Below are 18,248 nucleotides of genomic sequence, written 5' to 3'. Positions count from 1 at the left end.
GTAAAGTGTTATTAAATTATGGTTGTGGCTTCTTCCCCATGGCTCTGCTTTCTTCCACCATAATGCTGGCGGCTGTTGCATAAGTGAAATATTCTGGAGTATTTCATAACACCAATCAAATAAATAAATAAATTCCATTAGCAGAAAGATGTGGATTTGTTCCGGGTCTTGTGAACTTAAAAATACAACGCTTACCCGTTTGGGTTTAGAGAATAGTTTTTATATGTCATCCTCTTACATTACTATTTATGCTGTAAAATTTCAATGATGTAATGGTTAAAGACTGAGCCCAATACTGGTTACTCTGATGTCAGTGTACTGTGACTGGGTGGGGCATAAGGTCACTGGGTGGCTTTGGCATCTTACTTTCCCATTAGGCAACACTGTAATTATCTCAGAACTCATTCTTGCCACAAGGAGACAGTGGTTTGACATGACTATGCTGTGGTAAGCACTAAGCAAGCAAAGCATATTTCTTATCTGTTTTATTGCACAGGGCTGAAGTGTTCCGAGATCAGGGGGAGATAACTATGTCCATTGTGAACTATACCCAGGCTATAAAACTGAACCCAGAGGACCATGAGGCCTACATCAGGCGTGCTGAGATGTATGAAAAGGTCAGTTCTCAATACAAAAATGGTGAGAGCATGTTTTTTTGCAATGTACCTGTATGAGATACATGAATACTCTTGTGTACTTGAATACATGTTTATTTCAGACAACGTGTAGGTATGCGTATAGATCATGCTCTTACCCTTTACAAGGCACAAGGGAATGGGCCTTGGTGTAGTGGTTAAGGCAGGTTGACTTTCAAATGCTGGAACATACAAGATACAGGCTCAAATCTGGTGTTGGTCAGCTCTTGTAGATACACCCCCTCCCCATTTCACTGTTTGTGGAGCCTTGGCAACTGTAAGCAGACACTTTCGTGTTTGTTGAAGACCATTTGTCTTCCAGCAAGGTGCTGTGCATATCTGTACGAGCACACATAGGAATCGGTAACTTGCCAAGTATCTGTAGTTTTCCCACACGGGTTTCCTCCACCAATATTACTGACCGTCGTTGCATAAGTGAAGAAATTCTTGAGTATGGAGTTAAGCAATAATCGGATGAATAAGTGTATGGCAGTATACATGTACCACAAATCATACAGCACCCTGCCACACATACAAGTATAAACCACCAGTGGCTTAACTCCATATAAATAATGCGTGGAAAGTTTCCATTTGAATATTTGATTTTGGAGAATGTTTTTATTTCTCCTGACAGAGAGGAGAGATGAGACTGGCACTAGAGGATTATGCTAAAGCCACAAAGTTGCAGCCCACTAAGACAGATGCTATCTTCAAACATGGGATGTACCATTTCAACAATGAGTGAGTTCTTTTTTATATTATGCTTGTGGCCTTATTCTTTGCTTTGGAGAACTACTTTTGCAAGTGGTGCTTCATATTGATTTTTGCACCGAATGTAAGCGGTTTTACGGATTTGCTGTTTTAGGAACTGGAACAGTGCCATCAATGATTTCACGGATATGCTGAAGGTTGAACCCACAAACTCTCAAGCCCGTATGCTGCGGGGGCAGGCGTTTGCTAAGCAGGGTCAGTGGAACTCTGCCGTGGCCGATCTGTCAGGGGCTATTCACATGGATCCCAATAACTGGCAGGCTTACTATCACAGAGGCTGTATACTGAGGAGGTACTTATATTTTACTGAGACATATTACTGGTTCCAAGTGCTTTACAACGCTTTAGTAGACAAGTGGTTAGGGTGACTGTTTCGTGAATCTGAAAGGCTGCATTATAAACACAAGGGGCTATATCATGAACATGAGACATGGTTTCAGCCCTGTCAACCCATGCCTGAGACTTTAAAATTAGCAATCTCGTACTTGTTCCCATGGGGTTCACCCACCTATTTGTCAGCTGGTCTCATGTATACTGTGACTGGGTGGGGCTTGTGTCTTTGGACTTAGTTTCTGAGTGGAAATAATAATTTCGAGAGTTACATTAAACCCAATGAAACAAAGATAAAATTACACCTGCATATTTGTACAGATGTTACTCAGAATTCATAGAAAGATCTATTTTCTCAAGTACAATGGCATAGATAAGAGAATACATTTTTATAAACTATATACTATTCAGTAAAATATTCATCTTTGTAACACAGTATATGCTTGGGGTATTCTTGTGAACGCTAATGTTTGCTTTATGTTAGAGCTCATCCTCAGAGAGCTCTCCAGGACTTCAGCATGTCTCTGTTGATCGAGGACTCTGTGGAGAATATCATGACATATTTACACCGTGGGATTCTTTATAACGCCATGGACAAGTAAGTTGTAATTAGAAAGTCTACTCGATAGTTCAGCCTCTCAACTGCAGATCAGTTGTAATATCAGTTGTAATATCAAGAGTGCAATTTACTTATGCTCGTCAGGTGGCTTCAACTATTTTGCAAGGCTTGGGAGTGAGAGTGACCATGAGTTTTCATTATTTGAGTGAGTGGTGCTGCAGAATTATCATAACATGAGTTATATTTACATTCAGGTCAAAGGAATTCATCTAATTATGCCTTAGAAAGTGAATGACTCAACATCGTCATATGGCTGAAACTTTGTTAAATACCAGTACGACGTAAATGTCCAAGCATACACAGATATACCTAAGAATGGTATGATAATAATAATAATAATAGAGTGAATACATTGGACATGACAGTAAAGGTGACTGATAGTAGTTAATTTCAGACTGTGATTCCTTATACTAGTTATTATCTCTTTTTACAGACCGGAAGATGCCATTCCTGACTTTGAGGCTTTACTGAAGCTGGATAATGACATCTCTGTTGCTCACATCAACCTTGGGCTGATTTACATGAAGAAATTTGAGGATTACTCCAGGTGTGTTAATTATCAGGTGTAAACTGTTGAGTGGAACTTTGGAAAGGGGGTGATTATAGGCTACAGCACAAGTCAGGGTAACAGTGATCATCTTTATGGTCATCCTCATGATTCCGCTATGCCCACACAATTTTCCCACATACCCTACTGAATGGCTTGAAAGAGGGAGATGTTGTGATAGATACTAGAAGTTATTAAGCTTAAGGATCATTGTGCCATATTTACATCTAGTTATCTTTCATATCAGCTTTTTATGCTATTCTTGAATGGGTTTTTTTTCCCCCAGAGCAATAAAGAAGTTCACAGCTGCCATTAAGGTTGACCCCACATGTGTGAGAGCCATTGTCTGCAGAGCTGAATGTTACCATAAAATACGGGATGTGAGTGATGTTTAATTAAAGTACGCAATTTATAAATACATGAGCATGAAAAATGTTCAGATATCTTAGTTTCAGTCTATTCCTTGGGAAAGAAATATGGATTAAACTTTCATGGTCCACCCTAAACTGAAAGTTGGTTAGTAAAAAGTTATAACAAGATTACCACAGCAGAACTGAAAGTCAGTTTGTAAGAAGTTGTAACAAGATTACCACAGCAGAACTGAAAAGTCAGTTTGTAAGAAGTTATAGCAAGATTACCATAGCAGAACTGAAAGTCAGTTCATAAGTTATAACAAGATTACCATAGCAGAACTGAAAGTCAGTTCATAGGAAGTTATAACAAGATTACCACAGCAGAACTGAAAGTCAGTTCATAGGAAGTTATAACAAGATTACCACAGCAGAACTGAAAGTCAGTTTTAAAGAAGTTGTAACAAAATGACAAGAGCAGAACTGAAAGTCATTTTGTAAGAAGTTATAACAAGATTACAAAAGCAGAACTGAAAGTCATTTTGTAAGAAGTTATAGCAAGATTACCATAGCAGAACTGAAAGTCAGTTTGTAAGAAGTTATAACAAGATTACCACAGCAGAACTGAAAGTCAGTTTGTAAGAAGTTATAACAAAATGACAAGAGCAGAACTGAAAGTCATTTTGTAAGAAGTTATAACAAGATTACAAAAGCAGAACTGAAAAGTCAGTTTGTAAGAAGGTATAACAAGATTACCAAGGCAGAACTGATAGAGCCTAATTTAGTTCTGCTCCTAGTATTGAGCTTCGCTTTAGCTTTGTGTCTGAAAGATGCGGTGGTTTCCTCCACCAGTAAATCTGCTGGCAATACAACACTGCATAAAATGCCAGTCGGTTAAATGACTGAATGAATGACTAAATAAAAAACACTTGCTAAACGTTAAAAACATTTCACTTTAGCTGAAGAATGCCCTGAAGGACTTCACCAGAGCCATTCATCTTCATCCTGATGTTCACCACTATTATATGCACAGGGTAAGTCAATATGGAAAGAAGAACAGTTATAATGGACATTTGTTTCAGGTCTAGCCATGTATTAAGGTAGCAAATACCTGTCTGTGGTTTAGAGCAAGAATTTCAATAAAAGTGTCAAATTAAGGGAATCCTGTTTTGGAAGTTGAAAAAAAAGGTTACATGTTTCTTTTACAGTTATAAAAATATGCCTCTGAGATTTTTAATTATTCATGAATATTCTTCACCAGTGGTAAATTGTGTGGGCTGTTCCACATTGTTATGTACTCCTCTGGGTTTTAGGGACAGATTGTTCTTCAGCAAGGTAACCTAGAGCTGGCTGCCTTCTGTGTAAGGTGAGTTGTGGAAAGCAGTGTGGGAAGGTGTTATACATGTAACTGTAAATAGCTCTTTGAATATAGATTGTTCTGTTGGAAATGTAACCAGCAATATGAAATCCCAAAATATATGTTTTTGACATTGTTCAGGTTTATTTTCCTATTTCACCCCTGGTATCTGAGTAGCATGTCTCTATTATCATGTTTTTAATAGAAACGAATCAGGGGGAATAACTCTCAAGAAAAGCTAGTCCTACTCCATGCATTTTTGATATCCTTCATATTTAAAATCCAAAAGGAGAGTTATATGTTATAAAAAGTAGGGTAAACTTATTAAAACTGTTACAAATATGACAACCCACTGTCTAATAGTTTTATAGTTAACGTCTGGACCTTTTTCACAAAGTGGCATAGCGCTTCGTGCACATAACTACCATGGCTACCAGTACTGTAGGTATTGCGTGGCCACAGTAGTTATGTGGGCATAGCGCTACACGCATTTTGTGAATGGCCCCCAGGACTTTGAATTGCTCTTTAGATATAAAGGTGCTAAAAGGTGTTTGTAAAATAAGTTGTGCCGAAATTACTTCACAAAAGGCAAAAGTAGATTTTCTCTACTAATGTAAAAGCCAGCACACTGGTTACGTTTCACATGATTTGAGGATCTGAAATGATAATTGTGTGTTTTCTTGACAGGCATGCATCTGAGCTGAGTGGAGATGAGAGAATGGTGGAAAATGCCACACAACAGGCTGTTGTTCAAAGCTTCCTGAGAAACTATGACAAAGTTAGTCAGAAAATAGTCTGTGAAGCTGTCAGAATAGTTCACCAGAAAAATCTAATTAATATAACAGTCTGATCAGATGGAAGACAATTAAAGTGTAAATATTATACTTTTACTTTTTGGTGCTACATGTACATGTACATGTACATTATCATAGATGTTCGCAGGGAAGAGAAAATTGTCAAATTGCATTTTTTCGTAAGGATTTCACAATGTTTGAGAAATATGAGGAAAAAAAAATAATAGAAAAGCGCAGAAGTATTGAAGTGTGTTAAGTTGAAAATAACTGTGCTTGTGTATAATTGACTGTTTTAGGCCGTGGATGTTCTTATGGCAGAGACTCGTATTAGACCAGTAGCTCCAGTCTTCATGCTGCTGGGAAAAACACAGATGAAGGCAAAAACCTTTAAAGATGCCACTGAGAGCTTTGAAAGAGCTTTGGCTTTGTATGTAAGTGAATATGCCCCACTTTTCATCCTGACTTCATTCCCTCAACATTGAACTCAACACTCCATTTTTAATTAGTCATTTCGCTGTTGTTGTTTTCTGTTTCCAAGATTCAGTTCATGTAATATGATGTTTATCCACTCCTAGTGTAAATTTGTTAAAACAACAATAAAATGAATACATATTAAAAATTTCCCTAACTGAACTTTGTTGGTATCCATCTTCATGTATAAAGTCATTGAGTTAAGATAAACTGAACTAAAACTATCTGATCTAGCACAGCTCAAAAGGGTTAGGCCAAGTGCTGGTCAGCCTAGTGTTCATAAAGACAGAAAAGAAATAGAATACAACTTTCAGTCTGTGTGTTAGTCAGTTAATCTTAATGTTAAGGCTTTTTCCGATGTTCTCCATTGCAGAAGCCTTGGTCCAAGTATGACTCGTGGCCAATAGCGGCAGCTGAAACTTATTACCTGATTGGCATGTGTCACACAGAACTGAGGATGTACAACTCAGCCCTGGAGGCCTTTAATAATGCCATCAGGATTGACAATCATTATGCAGAGGTGAGCGAGTCAATACAAAAATTCTGGTTTTAGGCATGAGGTATAGTAGTGGCAAGAAGGAGTGGGAGACTCGAGGATAAGCTACACAAAGGTCCAGATCGCAGTGGAACGCATCGTTTTCTTCAGTGACATTGCAGTGCTTGTGCATTTCATATGTGTTTTATGAGCGCACAAACAGCGAGAATTGTGATGTAATAAAGAAAAGAACAAAAAAGTTCATAGCATTGGACCGCTTTGTTAGAGGTGGGAATGAGTTCTGTGGGCTGCCTATTCACTTATGGTCCAACCAGTGTTTTTACTTACCTGAAAGCTACTTGATACTAGATTTTGACTCAGATAGATAGATAGATAGATAGAGCTTTATTTCAGACTGAATTGTCCATATAAAAAAAGATAAACACACACACACAAAGAAAAAAAAAAAAAAAATTAATTATATACACATAACATTGGCGACATATACCGACTTCACATCAGTATAGTAAAACTGACCACCTCTCCTGAAGCCGAGATGTTATACTGGCGTCACTATTCAGGAGTTTTATTACGATGGAATTGTCAGTAAACATAAGTCTCCGTCTGAAACAATACACTGACCTGCGCAGTAATTCACCAAAGGACGGTACACCATTAATGCAGAACATAAAACTGGCACTACAATCGCGCCTGAAACACATTAACCATCTAAATGCATTATTGTAAGTGACCCGTAATGAGCTTATAACCTTTTTCAGAAAAGTACACCAAAGCTGACAACAGTATATATTGCAACAAAAACTACGAAAAAGTTGTACTTTAACAAGCTGAGTACAAGAACTAAACTTACGTATCAACATGTTGGCTCTAATACAGAGCTTTCTTTTCTGAGACAGAATGTCCGCATCATCAGACAAATTGTCAGTAATAATGTGCCCAAGGTAAGTATACGATTGGACATAAGATAACAATCTTTCATTAAGGTACAAAGGCGGGGGATTGAAATCTTTATACGTTTTAGGTTTAATAACCAAACACACAGTCTTACGGGTATTAAAAATTATGTCATGGGAAAGAGCATACTCTTCACATACTTAAAAGAGCTTGCATTGAACTCATCTTTCTTTTAATCATGCATATACCTTAGGAAACCAGCCAAATCTCTTTTAATCACCTCATTACTATTAAAACATCATTATTCAGGCATTCTATCGAAGAGGGTTGACTCGCATCCGACTGAAACAAGCTAAAGGAATACAGGACTTCAACAGAGCTTTGGCCCTGAATCCCAAACTATTCCAGGTCTGTGGGATACTGTTAGAGTATGTCAGTATTCTTGTTGTCATTTGATGAGTAATTTTTAGCATGTAATAACATTCTTCAGTCAATATCATCAGAACTGTTGAGCCGCATTTTATATGCTCATGCCTTGGAGTAACCTTTATTCATGTGATATCTGCTGGGCAAAATTGCATTGACCTTTATAGAACTGGAGAGCTTTTGAAAGGAGGTGACATGTTTTAGTCACAAAAATTTTTAACTTGTAGTTGTTGAGAGTATTTCTGTTCATATTCTCAGGTGTTTTTAAGCAGAGCATGCTATTATGGAATGAAGGGTAAACATGCAAAAGCCATTTTGAATTGCAACGAAGCTCTGAAGTTACAGCCACGAAGTGTGAGGGCTTACCTGTACAGGTGAGTTAATGAGATGTGCATATGGTCATCAGGTGAGGTTAATGTGTGGAGATGATGTGAGGGCTTACCTGTACAGGTCAGTTAATGAACTGTGTGTATGGTCATCAGATGAGGTGAATGTGTAAAGATGATGTGAGGGCTTACCTATGCAGGTGAGTTAATGAACTGTGTATATGGTCACCAGGTGAGGCCAAGTATGGTGATGATGTGACGGTTTACTATACAGGGGAGTTAATGAGCTGTGTGTATGGTCATCAGGTGAGGTATTAAATGTCTAGAGATGATGTGAGGGCTTACCTGTACAGGTGATTTAATGAACTATGTGTATGGTCATCAGGTGAAGTAAATGTGTGATGGTGATGCAAGGTCTTACTTGCACAGGTGAGTTTAATCAGCTGAGTGTTTGCAAATGTGTGGAAATTCTGTGAAATTACAACCAAAAAAAGTTTAAAGCTGTCTTGCTGTCTTGGTATATGAAATACAAAATTATTTTACTCCTTGGTTTACTAAATAGTCTTATTATGATATAAATCCTGATTTTTAGATGGTATGTTTCTTCTTCAATCCTGATTTTTAGATGGTATGTTTCTTCTTCCAATCCTGATTTTTTAGATGGTATGTTTCTTCTTCCAATCCTGATTTTTAGATGGTTTGTTTCTTCTTCCAATCCTGATTTTTTAGATGGTATGTTTCTTCTTCCAATCCTGATTTTTAGATGGTATGTTTCTTCTTTCAATCCTGATTTTTAGATGGTATGTTTCCTCTTCCAGGGGCGCTCTTAAGTACCACATCAAAGCCCTACGAACTGGCCATAAGAGACTTGACGTTCGCATTGGCAATAGACAGTACATGTTCCCTGGCCTATTTCAACAGAGCTGTGTGTTACCAGGAAAACAAGCAGTATGAAAAGGCAAGATATCCAAAGTGTTAATTTGTCTTTCCTGTTTTCACGTCTTGTGATTCTAATGGCCTGTTATTATTATAGTGAGTACTTTTAGATGATTAACGACAACTTACACAGTCATGTAACTGGTAATGGTTTATTTTTTACAGGGAGACCAAGGGAAACAATTGTGTTCTGATTTTTTTAGTGGTCTTATGTTCCTGCATATGCATAAATTGGAAATTTTTTGACTTTTTTTTTGACTGATTTGTTTCAAAACAGGCTTTGACAGACTATGGTATAGTCTTGCTCTTAGGCGATGATTTGTCAATCAAGGTGAGTCTGTACATTTCTTGATTAATATGATTAATATTTTTCACAAATTTCAGGTTTTCAACAATTTATCTTGCCTTATAAACTGATGTGTGGTTGATTTTATTCCATGCAGTCATTAAATTCATATTTGAAAGCCTAGATTAAAATCTCCTTTCTGTTCTACTGTAAAAATGGTAAAACAATACTTCGTATATTGCTATGTTAGTATTCATTATTCCACAGCAAGCTGAGTGATTTTGGCACTTGAAAATCAGTTGTCATAAGAGGTATTTCAATGGTTTCCAAAATATGTTTTTGTCTCTAGGTACTGATAAACAGAGGCCTGCTGTACTTTGAAAGAGGGGACTACACCAATGCTCTGTATGACTTCAAGACGGCAGGCAAACTTCACCCATGGAACTGCAACATCCATCACTCACTGGGCTTGTGCTATCATAAGTAAGTCCTCACTTTCAGCAGAACATCGTAACAAATGACATGCACAAGGAATGCTGAAAATTGTTTTGTTTGATGAACAAGTATACCCTGTATGCTGACCTAAGTAATTAACTCACTCAGTAGGAGTTAAGTGATTATAGGTACTATGGAAATGATTTATTACATATTCACATACAAGTCCATGCGTCTGTTGTACATAAGTAATACTTCACAGTACTAGTGATGTTCATAATATACTTAATTTGTTAAGTGGGTTTAAGTATAAGTGGTTTTCTGGGACAATAAATCACCTATAGTTTCATGGAAATTTTCAACCTTCATGGCAACTGACTGCCCATAGGCTGTATAGGAATTGATTGAAATTATAGGTGATTTTGTTTTACCTTTTGTGTCCAATTGCTAATTTGTTTTTGAGCGTGAAATTACATTGATTAGGCTGGTTATCTTTGAGCTTTTATACAATTTATTTAATTTGATTTTGAGCGTGAAATTACGTTGATTAGGCTGGTTATCTTTGAGCTTTTATACAATTTATGAAAGTTTTTTAATCTGGGCAATACAAAAATGCTCTCAGAATGATACAATACATGTTGGTTGACAATCAGAAAACTGGCATGATTGCTAGCTAACTTTCCTCACCTCTTTTGACAAAAAATAATGTTGTTTAAGACAGTATTCAAGAGGGGCAAACCCAGAAAAAAAGCATTTCTGCATTCATAAAAAGTCTTAAAGTTATCAACTTTCATTCAGACTGAAAAGTTAGAAAAAATACTTGACAGATATTTTTTCTGTTCCCTGTTCAGGTTGAATCAGCTGCAGCTGTCAGTCGTGGCTTTCACTAAGAGTCTGACAGAGAACCCATTCTTCCTGAATGCCCTGGTTGCCCGTGGCAATGTATACATGGACTATGGTCACAAGGCAGGATTGAATCAAGCCAGGTAAGTGATCTGCTCAACAGCATTCATTAGGTACCTCTGAGGAGATTTCTTAATGATAATTAACTGTGACATTCTGTTAGCAACTCACACTTCCATGACATGGCCATGACGAAATACCTGCTAAGACCATGATAACTAGTAGATGAAACAATTTTAATATGTTTCTAATGTATATATTTCAGATCAGACTACCAGAGAGCCTTGGTGTTGAACCCAAACTTCTTACCTGCCCGAGTTAACCTGGCCTACTCACTACAGGTGCATGGCTCCTTCATGCAGGCCTGGAGGCAGTTTACTGCTGCCATTGCCATCAATCCAAGTAAGTCACAGGCTTATTTATTAAATAAAGTTCAGGGCTTTGAAGAGTTAATATGGCTCTGTAAATCAAGGTAGATGTCATCGTACATCACTAGCTTGATTAAATGAAGATAAGATTGGAGGTATTAGTCACTTGTTTCAAGTTTGTTCATTGATGATGTCATTTCTGAATATTCCCATCCACTGACTCTAAGTATGCATAAAACATAGAAGGTGTTAAGAAATATAATATTTTTCTCATTGTTTTGGCATATCTTTTTTCCTTCCTTTTTCTGCTTTTCATTTTATCATTCCTTTTCATGTATCCTCTAACTTTGTGCTCAAGAATTTTCTGAGTACATGATGGTAGTTTGGTTAAAGGGTGGAGGGGTGCCTGGATTAAACCACTCATACTCACCAGGTACTAGTACCCAACAATTCTGACAATAAAACCGATTATTCACGTCATTGGTTTTAAGGTAAGGGCCATGTATAAACGTGTCAAATCTTCCATCCCGATGTTTCAATGCACTGAAAAGATTTAATATTATTTTTCCCTAGAGTACCAACCTGCGCTTGAAGGGAGAGCCATAGTCAATCTACAGATGAGTGACAAGTTTGCAGCATTCCAGGATATCAGCGCTGCCATCAACGTCTCCCCGTCAGCAGAACTGTACACCAACAGGGGAGTTATAAACCAGGTAGGGCTGAGAATTGAACTTGTACCTTACTTTACAGTACAGGGAGGAAAAACCTGACACATTTAAGTGGTCACATTTTCAATTTGACTGGCCTTGTACATGTAACAACATTGTAACTGGAGAAACAGATGTATGAAAGTGACAAATATAATTTTACTTCTGCTGCGCTTTCATTTTTGCATACTTGGCACTCTAACAAGAGTTTGTTTCAAACGTATAAAATTTCTTCTCTCTGCCATTTCTAATACTCAAGATATCCATATGGTAGCAAGAGTATATTTATCTGTACACATATATGTAGTTTGGAAGAGCATGCGGTGTATGTATCACATTTCTGTGTCTGTTGTACAGTTCATGAAGGATGGAGTCAATGCTATGAAGGACTATCACCTGGCTCTGAAGAAAGACCCAACCTATGCTCTGGCTTACTTCAATGCTGCCAATATCTACTTCCATACCCGTCATTTCAAGCAGGTTGGTATAAATCTCCAGACTTCCAGGCTTATTCTTGTGATCTTCTGTAGAGGTTTGTTTATGTGATGAGTTATTGAGGGCAATGTCATACTCATATTGTAATATCCGCTGGCAATGACATTCACTGGAATCTCGTAGAAAACATAGAAATGCATATTTACTGGTTCCCATCCTCGTATCTGACAAGGTAGTTTATTATTGTGAAGTGATTTACAAGACATTGCTGATAAATACTAAATGTTCAGAATTAATAATTTTACTCTATTTGATGTTTACTTCTGTTTTTTTTTTTATTTCAGGCTTTGGACTATTACTCTAAGGCTGTTCAGTACAATCCCAGGGATGAATCAGCCTATCTGAACAGAGCGATTACCAGGGTAAGGTCAAGCTACATCATAATTCCACATCAAGCATGCTGAAATGCTGATGAATTCTAGTGTGGAATGGTGTCAGCAGGTGTCATATATCAGGCATTATGCCATATCTGCAAAACGCATTTTTCGTCATTACAAGTGACGTCCCAGTGCAAAATGATGTTGCTGCTTTATGGCACTGTATAGGAGTACCTGTCTTTTAACATCATGGTAGTGATCACCCTACCAACAGAACATCATTATTTGTATTGGAAACCCAAATGTACTCTAGAATGTAAACTCAGAAGATCTATCTAATCCTGTTTCATTGGTTCCTATATTCTGTATACCACCACATGTTGAAATAGATAGATTGGCCCTACTGTGCTGTAAAACTATGACGTCATGTCTCAAAGGGACATCAATCTTTCATTAAACCGTTTAATTGTATGTCAAAAAAACCTGCGCATTAATGTGTCAGGTTGAGTTACAGCTGCACTGATCACTGCAGCTATATAGTAGCTTGTCTTGAGCAATGCCACTGTCATTTCACTGGCCATGTGAAGTGTCATATCTTGCATAGATTTGTCTCTGTGCAACCAACCAAATATAATTCATTTCCAGATCAAGTCCTGAATTACCACATGCAAATCACTGACATACTAATGGCATACTCCAAGACAATGTTTCACACTGAGTATATGTATTGATAGGTGATGCAGAGAGATGCCACAGGGGCTTTGGAAGACTTCAAGGTGGCCATCAGGCTGAGCCCGTACTCAGCTCACATCTACTTCAACAGGGGAAACCTGTACGCTTCCACGCAGAAGTACGACAAAGCAGAGGCAGACTACAACAAAGGTAGAGAAAACTTTGTGTTTCCATAACGGTGATGTTTTTACCTGATTGCATGTTTTGTTGTTGTTATTTCACATTTTTCAGGGCTTTCCTTTACGTTAAAACAATGAAGTTCTAAAAGAATAGGGGTATTGTAGAAAAGCTGGTCATAACCATTTCAGGTTTTGTCTGAAGTCCCCACTTACATCACTGTTATTATAAATAAGGACTTACTCTGTCAAAGTTAGAAGCAAAGCCAGTAAAGCAAAGTGTGATTTATCGTGTAGACTTTTCATGCTCAGTTGGTTAACCAACTGAACCAAATTCAGTTGGTTAGCCCGCTAGTGCAGTGTAATGACCCAGGAGCCTCCCACCAATGCGGTTCCAGTCCACCTCATGCTGGCTTCTTCTCCGGCCATAAGTGGGAAGGTCTGACAGCAACCTGCGGATGGTCATGGGTTTCCCCCGGGCTCTGCCCGGTTTCCTCCCATAATGCTGGCCGTCGTCGTATAAGTGAAATATTCTTGAGTACTGCGTAAAACATGAATCAAATAAATAAAATAAATAAATGAACCACATTCCTGAAGTGTAAACTGGTAATGGGAGTTCATTTATGCAGGATTGCCCGGTTTTCATTCAACCATTGATATTGGGATGGTATACGCCATGTGCAAGCGAGTAAATCAATTGTGCAAAGAAACACCAAGATCCAGAGTACAAGTGATGTACGTGGTACAAAATAGAGGTTTAGTTTGATGCAAAGCCTAACACATCGAGTAACCTTGAGTACTTTTAATGAGGAAATGTTTAGTGTTAAGTGAAACATAAAGTGTATTGGTACTAGTATTCTGTAGAGCCACGCTTTCTGAGAAGAAAAAGCTATCACCACTAAGTCATTAACATTTCCCAGGACATTAATCCAGTTTCTTTAATCAATCTTCGTTCATATCATTCTGTGTATTTCCTCTTCTTATGATGCAAAGGTTATTATTTCAGGCTGTGTACATTTTTGTATTTTGTGTGTTTTGTAGCTTTGTCTCTGAAGCCGGATGACCCACTAGTTCTCAAACGCAGAGCTGATGTCAGAGGGAAACTGGGAAAGAAGAAAGAGGCATTTGCGGATTATAGATGGGCAGTAGCCATACAAAGTCAGCTTTCTGGGGATTGAGGACACTGTTGAGATTTTTAATAGCCATGCTGAGTGGATTGACAGCATTGTACATGTACCCGAGCTGGCGCCATTCTTGATTTAGACAGGGCAAATCACGTTCCATATTAAAAATCAACCACCACTTGAAACATTGGTTTCAGTGATTTACACTTCAGATGTACCTAACAACCTCTTCAGAATCAGTTGAGAGACCATCAGATGTACACTTTGGCATCAGTGATTTGGCCAGTACATGTACACAGCTAATTCAGAATCAGTGATGTGCCCAGTACATGTACACGACCTCTTCAGAGTCAGTGAAGTGGCCATTACATGTACACAACCACTTTGGCATCAGTGATTTGGCCAGTACATGTACACAATTAATTCAGAATCAGTGATGTGCCCAGTACATGTACACGACCTCTTTAGAGTCAGTGAAGTGGCCAGTACATGTACACAACCACTTTGGCATCAGTGATTTGGCCAGTACATGTACACAGCTAATTCAGAATCAGTGATGTGGCCATTACATGTACACGGCCTATTCAGAATCAGTGATGTGGCCATTACATGTACACGACCGCTTCAGAATAAGTGATGTGCATAGTATATGTACATTTATTTTCAGGAAATACACATTACCTGTATTTCTTGTTTAGTATTTAGTTAAGCATTGCTGTGATAGATAATTTTATTTATTTTCAAGTATTCAGTATTCACCTATACAATACATATTGCTTCTTAATATTCATTGAATAACATGTGGAAATAATTTTTTTCACATGTATTTTTCAAGTACCCATATATATCAGTATGGAAAAACATTGTGATGCCGTTGAACATCCGTCCATATGGCTGTGAAATAAATGATATGAAGCAACTGTTCTGCCAAAATGTCACAGCAGTATTTTTTTTTTTTAAATTTTGTTGAAATAATGATGGTGAATTGCAGTACTTTACATGTGTAATTGATCCGTCCAAGCTGTAAGATATTTCATGCCATCTGTCCCATTTAGGGCATTATACAAATAAATAGCATGTACAAAGTAGGGCTCACACAAAACGATTGAGCCAATAAAGATGACAATATCTCAGCCATTACTGTTTATAGGATTTATTTTTGTGTGGAGTATATCAAAATACAACTCTTATATACAATATTTATATAAGAAACTAACAGAGATGAGACTGAACACTTAAGCACTCGATGCTGATGAACAGACACACATTATTTAACACAGAATCTTCAGTTTATGTGCGAGTGACTACAGAAGATGAAACTACAGAAACCACACAAAGTGCTTAAACCCACGGAGTTAGGAAAGTTTACGTACAAACGAGGTCAAACAGCAAAGTGTGCTTATACTGAAGTGATCACATGATAAAAGAAAAACACTGAGATTCCTAATAAAAGAAAAACACTGAGATTCCTAAAAGCCATGTAGAAAAGGGGACAGCCAGAAAAATGTACATGATTGTACTGCTAAACACACAGCTAAAAACAGACACCATTTCCTCATCTTGAAAATTCTGACAGTGCTCAAAAAATTTCCCAACAAAAACATCACTTAACATATTTTAGAAGCCAACCTTGTGATAACACGTGAGAATATAACATATAAATGAAAAAGAATCTTGAACATGTGATAAGGATTTTTTCATGAAATTAGTCAACATGTACATCAGATCAAAGAATATTGAGAGAGATTTAGGAAGTCAAATTATCACATGAATAGTTTGTAAGATGTAACTGCATTAAATCCAAATGTTCCTCAAAAACATTGGCCCCACATTAAGTAATGGATGTTGGTAAATCAAAATGGTAAGGTTTAAATATAAAGTTAATATCCTTGTTCAACAAGTGTTGATGTACATGTTTTAATGTTCTACCTTTTCTAAGGCTCAGTACAACACAAAGTTTGAACACCCTTGTTACACTAAGTCACCATAAATCCAGGCAATGAGAAACGGTAATGTGAAGCATTTTGTAACTTTACACTGTCGTAAAACATGAGAGATAAATTTGATAAATCCCCCCGAGATAAAATTATTAGAGGAAGAGCCTTGCTGTAGATAAAACGAGAGGAATTCCTTGTAATAGTCCCTCACACTCACCATGATAAAAAATGTCAACAATACACAAAACAGGGCACTGATATTCATGAATGGTACACAAATATGGTACATATGACCACGCACTTTCCACACAGCCACTAAACATCTCTTAAAAACACAATGTGCATGTAAGATTGGTTGGCAGCAGTCAAACATAGAGTTTCAATAGCACCAATCTTACAATGAGTTTGACATGTGAGAAATAATCTAGCAGCCTTTTGCCATAAAAATAGGATTTTCTATGTATTCAGGACATCAATGTCTCAGATGATTTACATGTATGTAGCCTCTTTCAGGTTACCTTCATCTGTATGGTACACTTTTGTTCAAATGTGTATTAAAAAATTAAGTTGCACTTAAATCTTATTGCAGGACTCATTTTGATTCACAATAAACTGGAATAAAATGGAGATAGAAGTTAATACCAGCACTGGCTGTTTTCGAACATCTGGGCCCGGATTATGAAACAGTCCTATCAATAGAAAATTTGATCAAATTAGGAACTGTTAGGAAGCATAAAGCCATTGTTCTCTGAATTTGTTTGGGATGTTTCTTCTCGCATCTCATGACAAACTCAACAAACATACACGAAGTATGGTGGAAAGATGCAAGGTGGAAACACACGAACTGGTTGGATCAACTAGCTTAAAGAAAGGGAGCCCTGTCACGTATGTAAACAATTGTACTGGAGTAAAAACTATCAGAGGAACTTGGCATAGCCCATGACAGTTCACCATCATCGACTGTATGTTGCTGCTCTTGTATTCAGAAATGACAATGTCATTACCAGGCTGTCAGTTCGTAATGTGTTTCAGTAACGTGAGATGTGCTAAGAGCTAAAACATAACATAAACACATGAATCTCCATTCTGTGTACTAGCTATCTTTATAGCAATGAACTCTGCTCCAGCACACGAGTGATGAACAATTTATTACAACAACAACAGCAAATTCAATCAATAAAACTAGCACTGTCTGTTCAGTACTGAACTGGTCAACCTGACATGCCTAATGCCAGGTTACCTGATTTCCTTATTCACCACACGTGTACCATGGCAGCATTCAGGCGCCACACATGCACTTGTAAGGCTACACAACAGAAGGAAATGAAAGATGTCATGAGCTCAGCAGTCAGTAAGTCTGTGAAGGTGTTGGTGAGAGGTCATCTTTGGCAGGGGAGGTCACTCCTGGGTAAAAATCCATGAGGTGAAAAGCAAAGTCTGGCAGAGAGCGACTGTAGAGCAAACACAAAGCACACAACTGCAGAAGCAAACAGCAGCAGCAGTAGACGAAAACAGCGGTGTTTTATACACAGTGTGCAGGTTTACTCTACACGAGCGTTGTTGTAGAATCGCGCCGCTTCTGCCAGAAAAACCCAGACGGCCATTTTCTGAGCAGAGACAGTGACCGTCTGTCCCACTCTAGTCAACTATTAGGCACATGTACAACACACGCTCCCGCTCTGCCAGTGCACAGGGCTGCCACCTACAACACAGATAACACACATTCAGACATAGACTTTTTTTGCGATTTTATGTGTAAGCATATGTAGAGTACCAGAAGATTTTCTAGTAGTGTTACTATGCCAGCCACATAAACATGAGAATGAGTACTGCAAATTGTCCACATGTGTGGATCCCCCAAATTATTCATAATGAA

The 18,248-nt window shown here is 37.8% G+C and overlaps 2 protein-coding genes across 2 annotated transcripts in view; one reads left to right on the top strand and one right to left on the bottom strand.

Annotated features, from left to right (window-relative positions):
* LOC135473473 (uncharacterized) overlaps positions 1–15,445 on the top strand; it is a 40,758-nt gene extending 25,313 nt beyond the window's left edge. Inside the window, 24 exon segments of the mRNA XM_064753324.1 lie at positions 497–617; positions 1,270–1,376; positions 1,501–1,698; positions 2,221–2,334; positions 2,789–2,902; positions 3,189–3,282; positions 4,212–4,286; positions 4,566–4,618; positions 5,297–5,387; positions 5,700–5,834; positions 6,248–6,394; positions 7,574–7,672; positions 7,949–8,064; positions 8,835–8,862; positions 8,864–8,974; positions 9,230–9,283; positions 9,588–9,721; positions 10,525–10,659; positions 10,842–10,978; positions 11,518–11,657; positions 12,009–12,131; positions 12,431–12,508; positions 13,198–13,345; positions 14,353–15,445. Of these exon segments, the coding sequence (XP_064609394.1) occupies positions 497–617; positions 1,270–1,376; positions 1,501–1,698; positions 2,221–2,334; positions 2,789–2,902; positions 3,189–3,282; positions 4,212–4,286; positions 4,566–4,618; positions 5,297–5,387; positions 5,700–5,834; positions 6,248–6,394; positions 7,574–7,672; positions 7,949–8,064; positions 8,835–8,862; positions 8,864–8,974; positions 9,230–9,283; positions 9,588–9,721; positions 10,525–10,659; positions 10,842–10,978; positions 11,518–11,657; positions 12,009–12,131; positions 12,431–12,508; positions 13,198–13,345; positions 14,353–14,489 (2,689 nt within the window). The 3' untranslated portion in view covers positions 14,490–15,445.
* Positions 15,446–15,572: 127 nt separating this feature from the next.
* LOC135474015 (kelch-like protein 5) overlaps positions 15,573–18,248 on the bottom strand; it is a 66,510-nt gene continuing 63,834 nt past the window's right edge. The window contains 1 exon segment of the mRNA XM_064753996.1: positions 15,573–18,074. Coding sequence (XP_064610066.1) covers positions 18,015–18,074 — 60 coding nt within the window. The 3' untranslated portion in view covers positions 15,573–18,014.

This window comes from Liolophura sinensis, chromosome 8 (genome assembly GCF_032854445.1).
Source record: "Liolophura sinensis isolate JHLJ2023 chromosome 8, CUHK_Ljap_v2, whole genome shotgun sequence".
Taxonomy (NCBI): Eukaryota; Metazoa; Mollusca; class Polyplacophora; order Chitonida; family Chitonidae; genus Liolophura; species Liolophura sinensis.
Note: the sequence above shows the minus strand (reverse complement) of the source record. Positions and strands in the feature narration are given on the sequence as shown.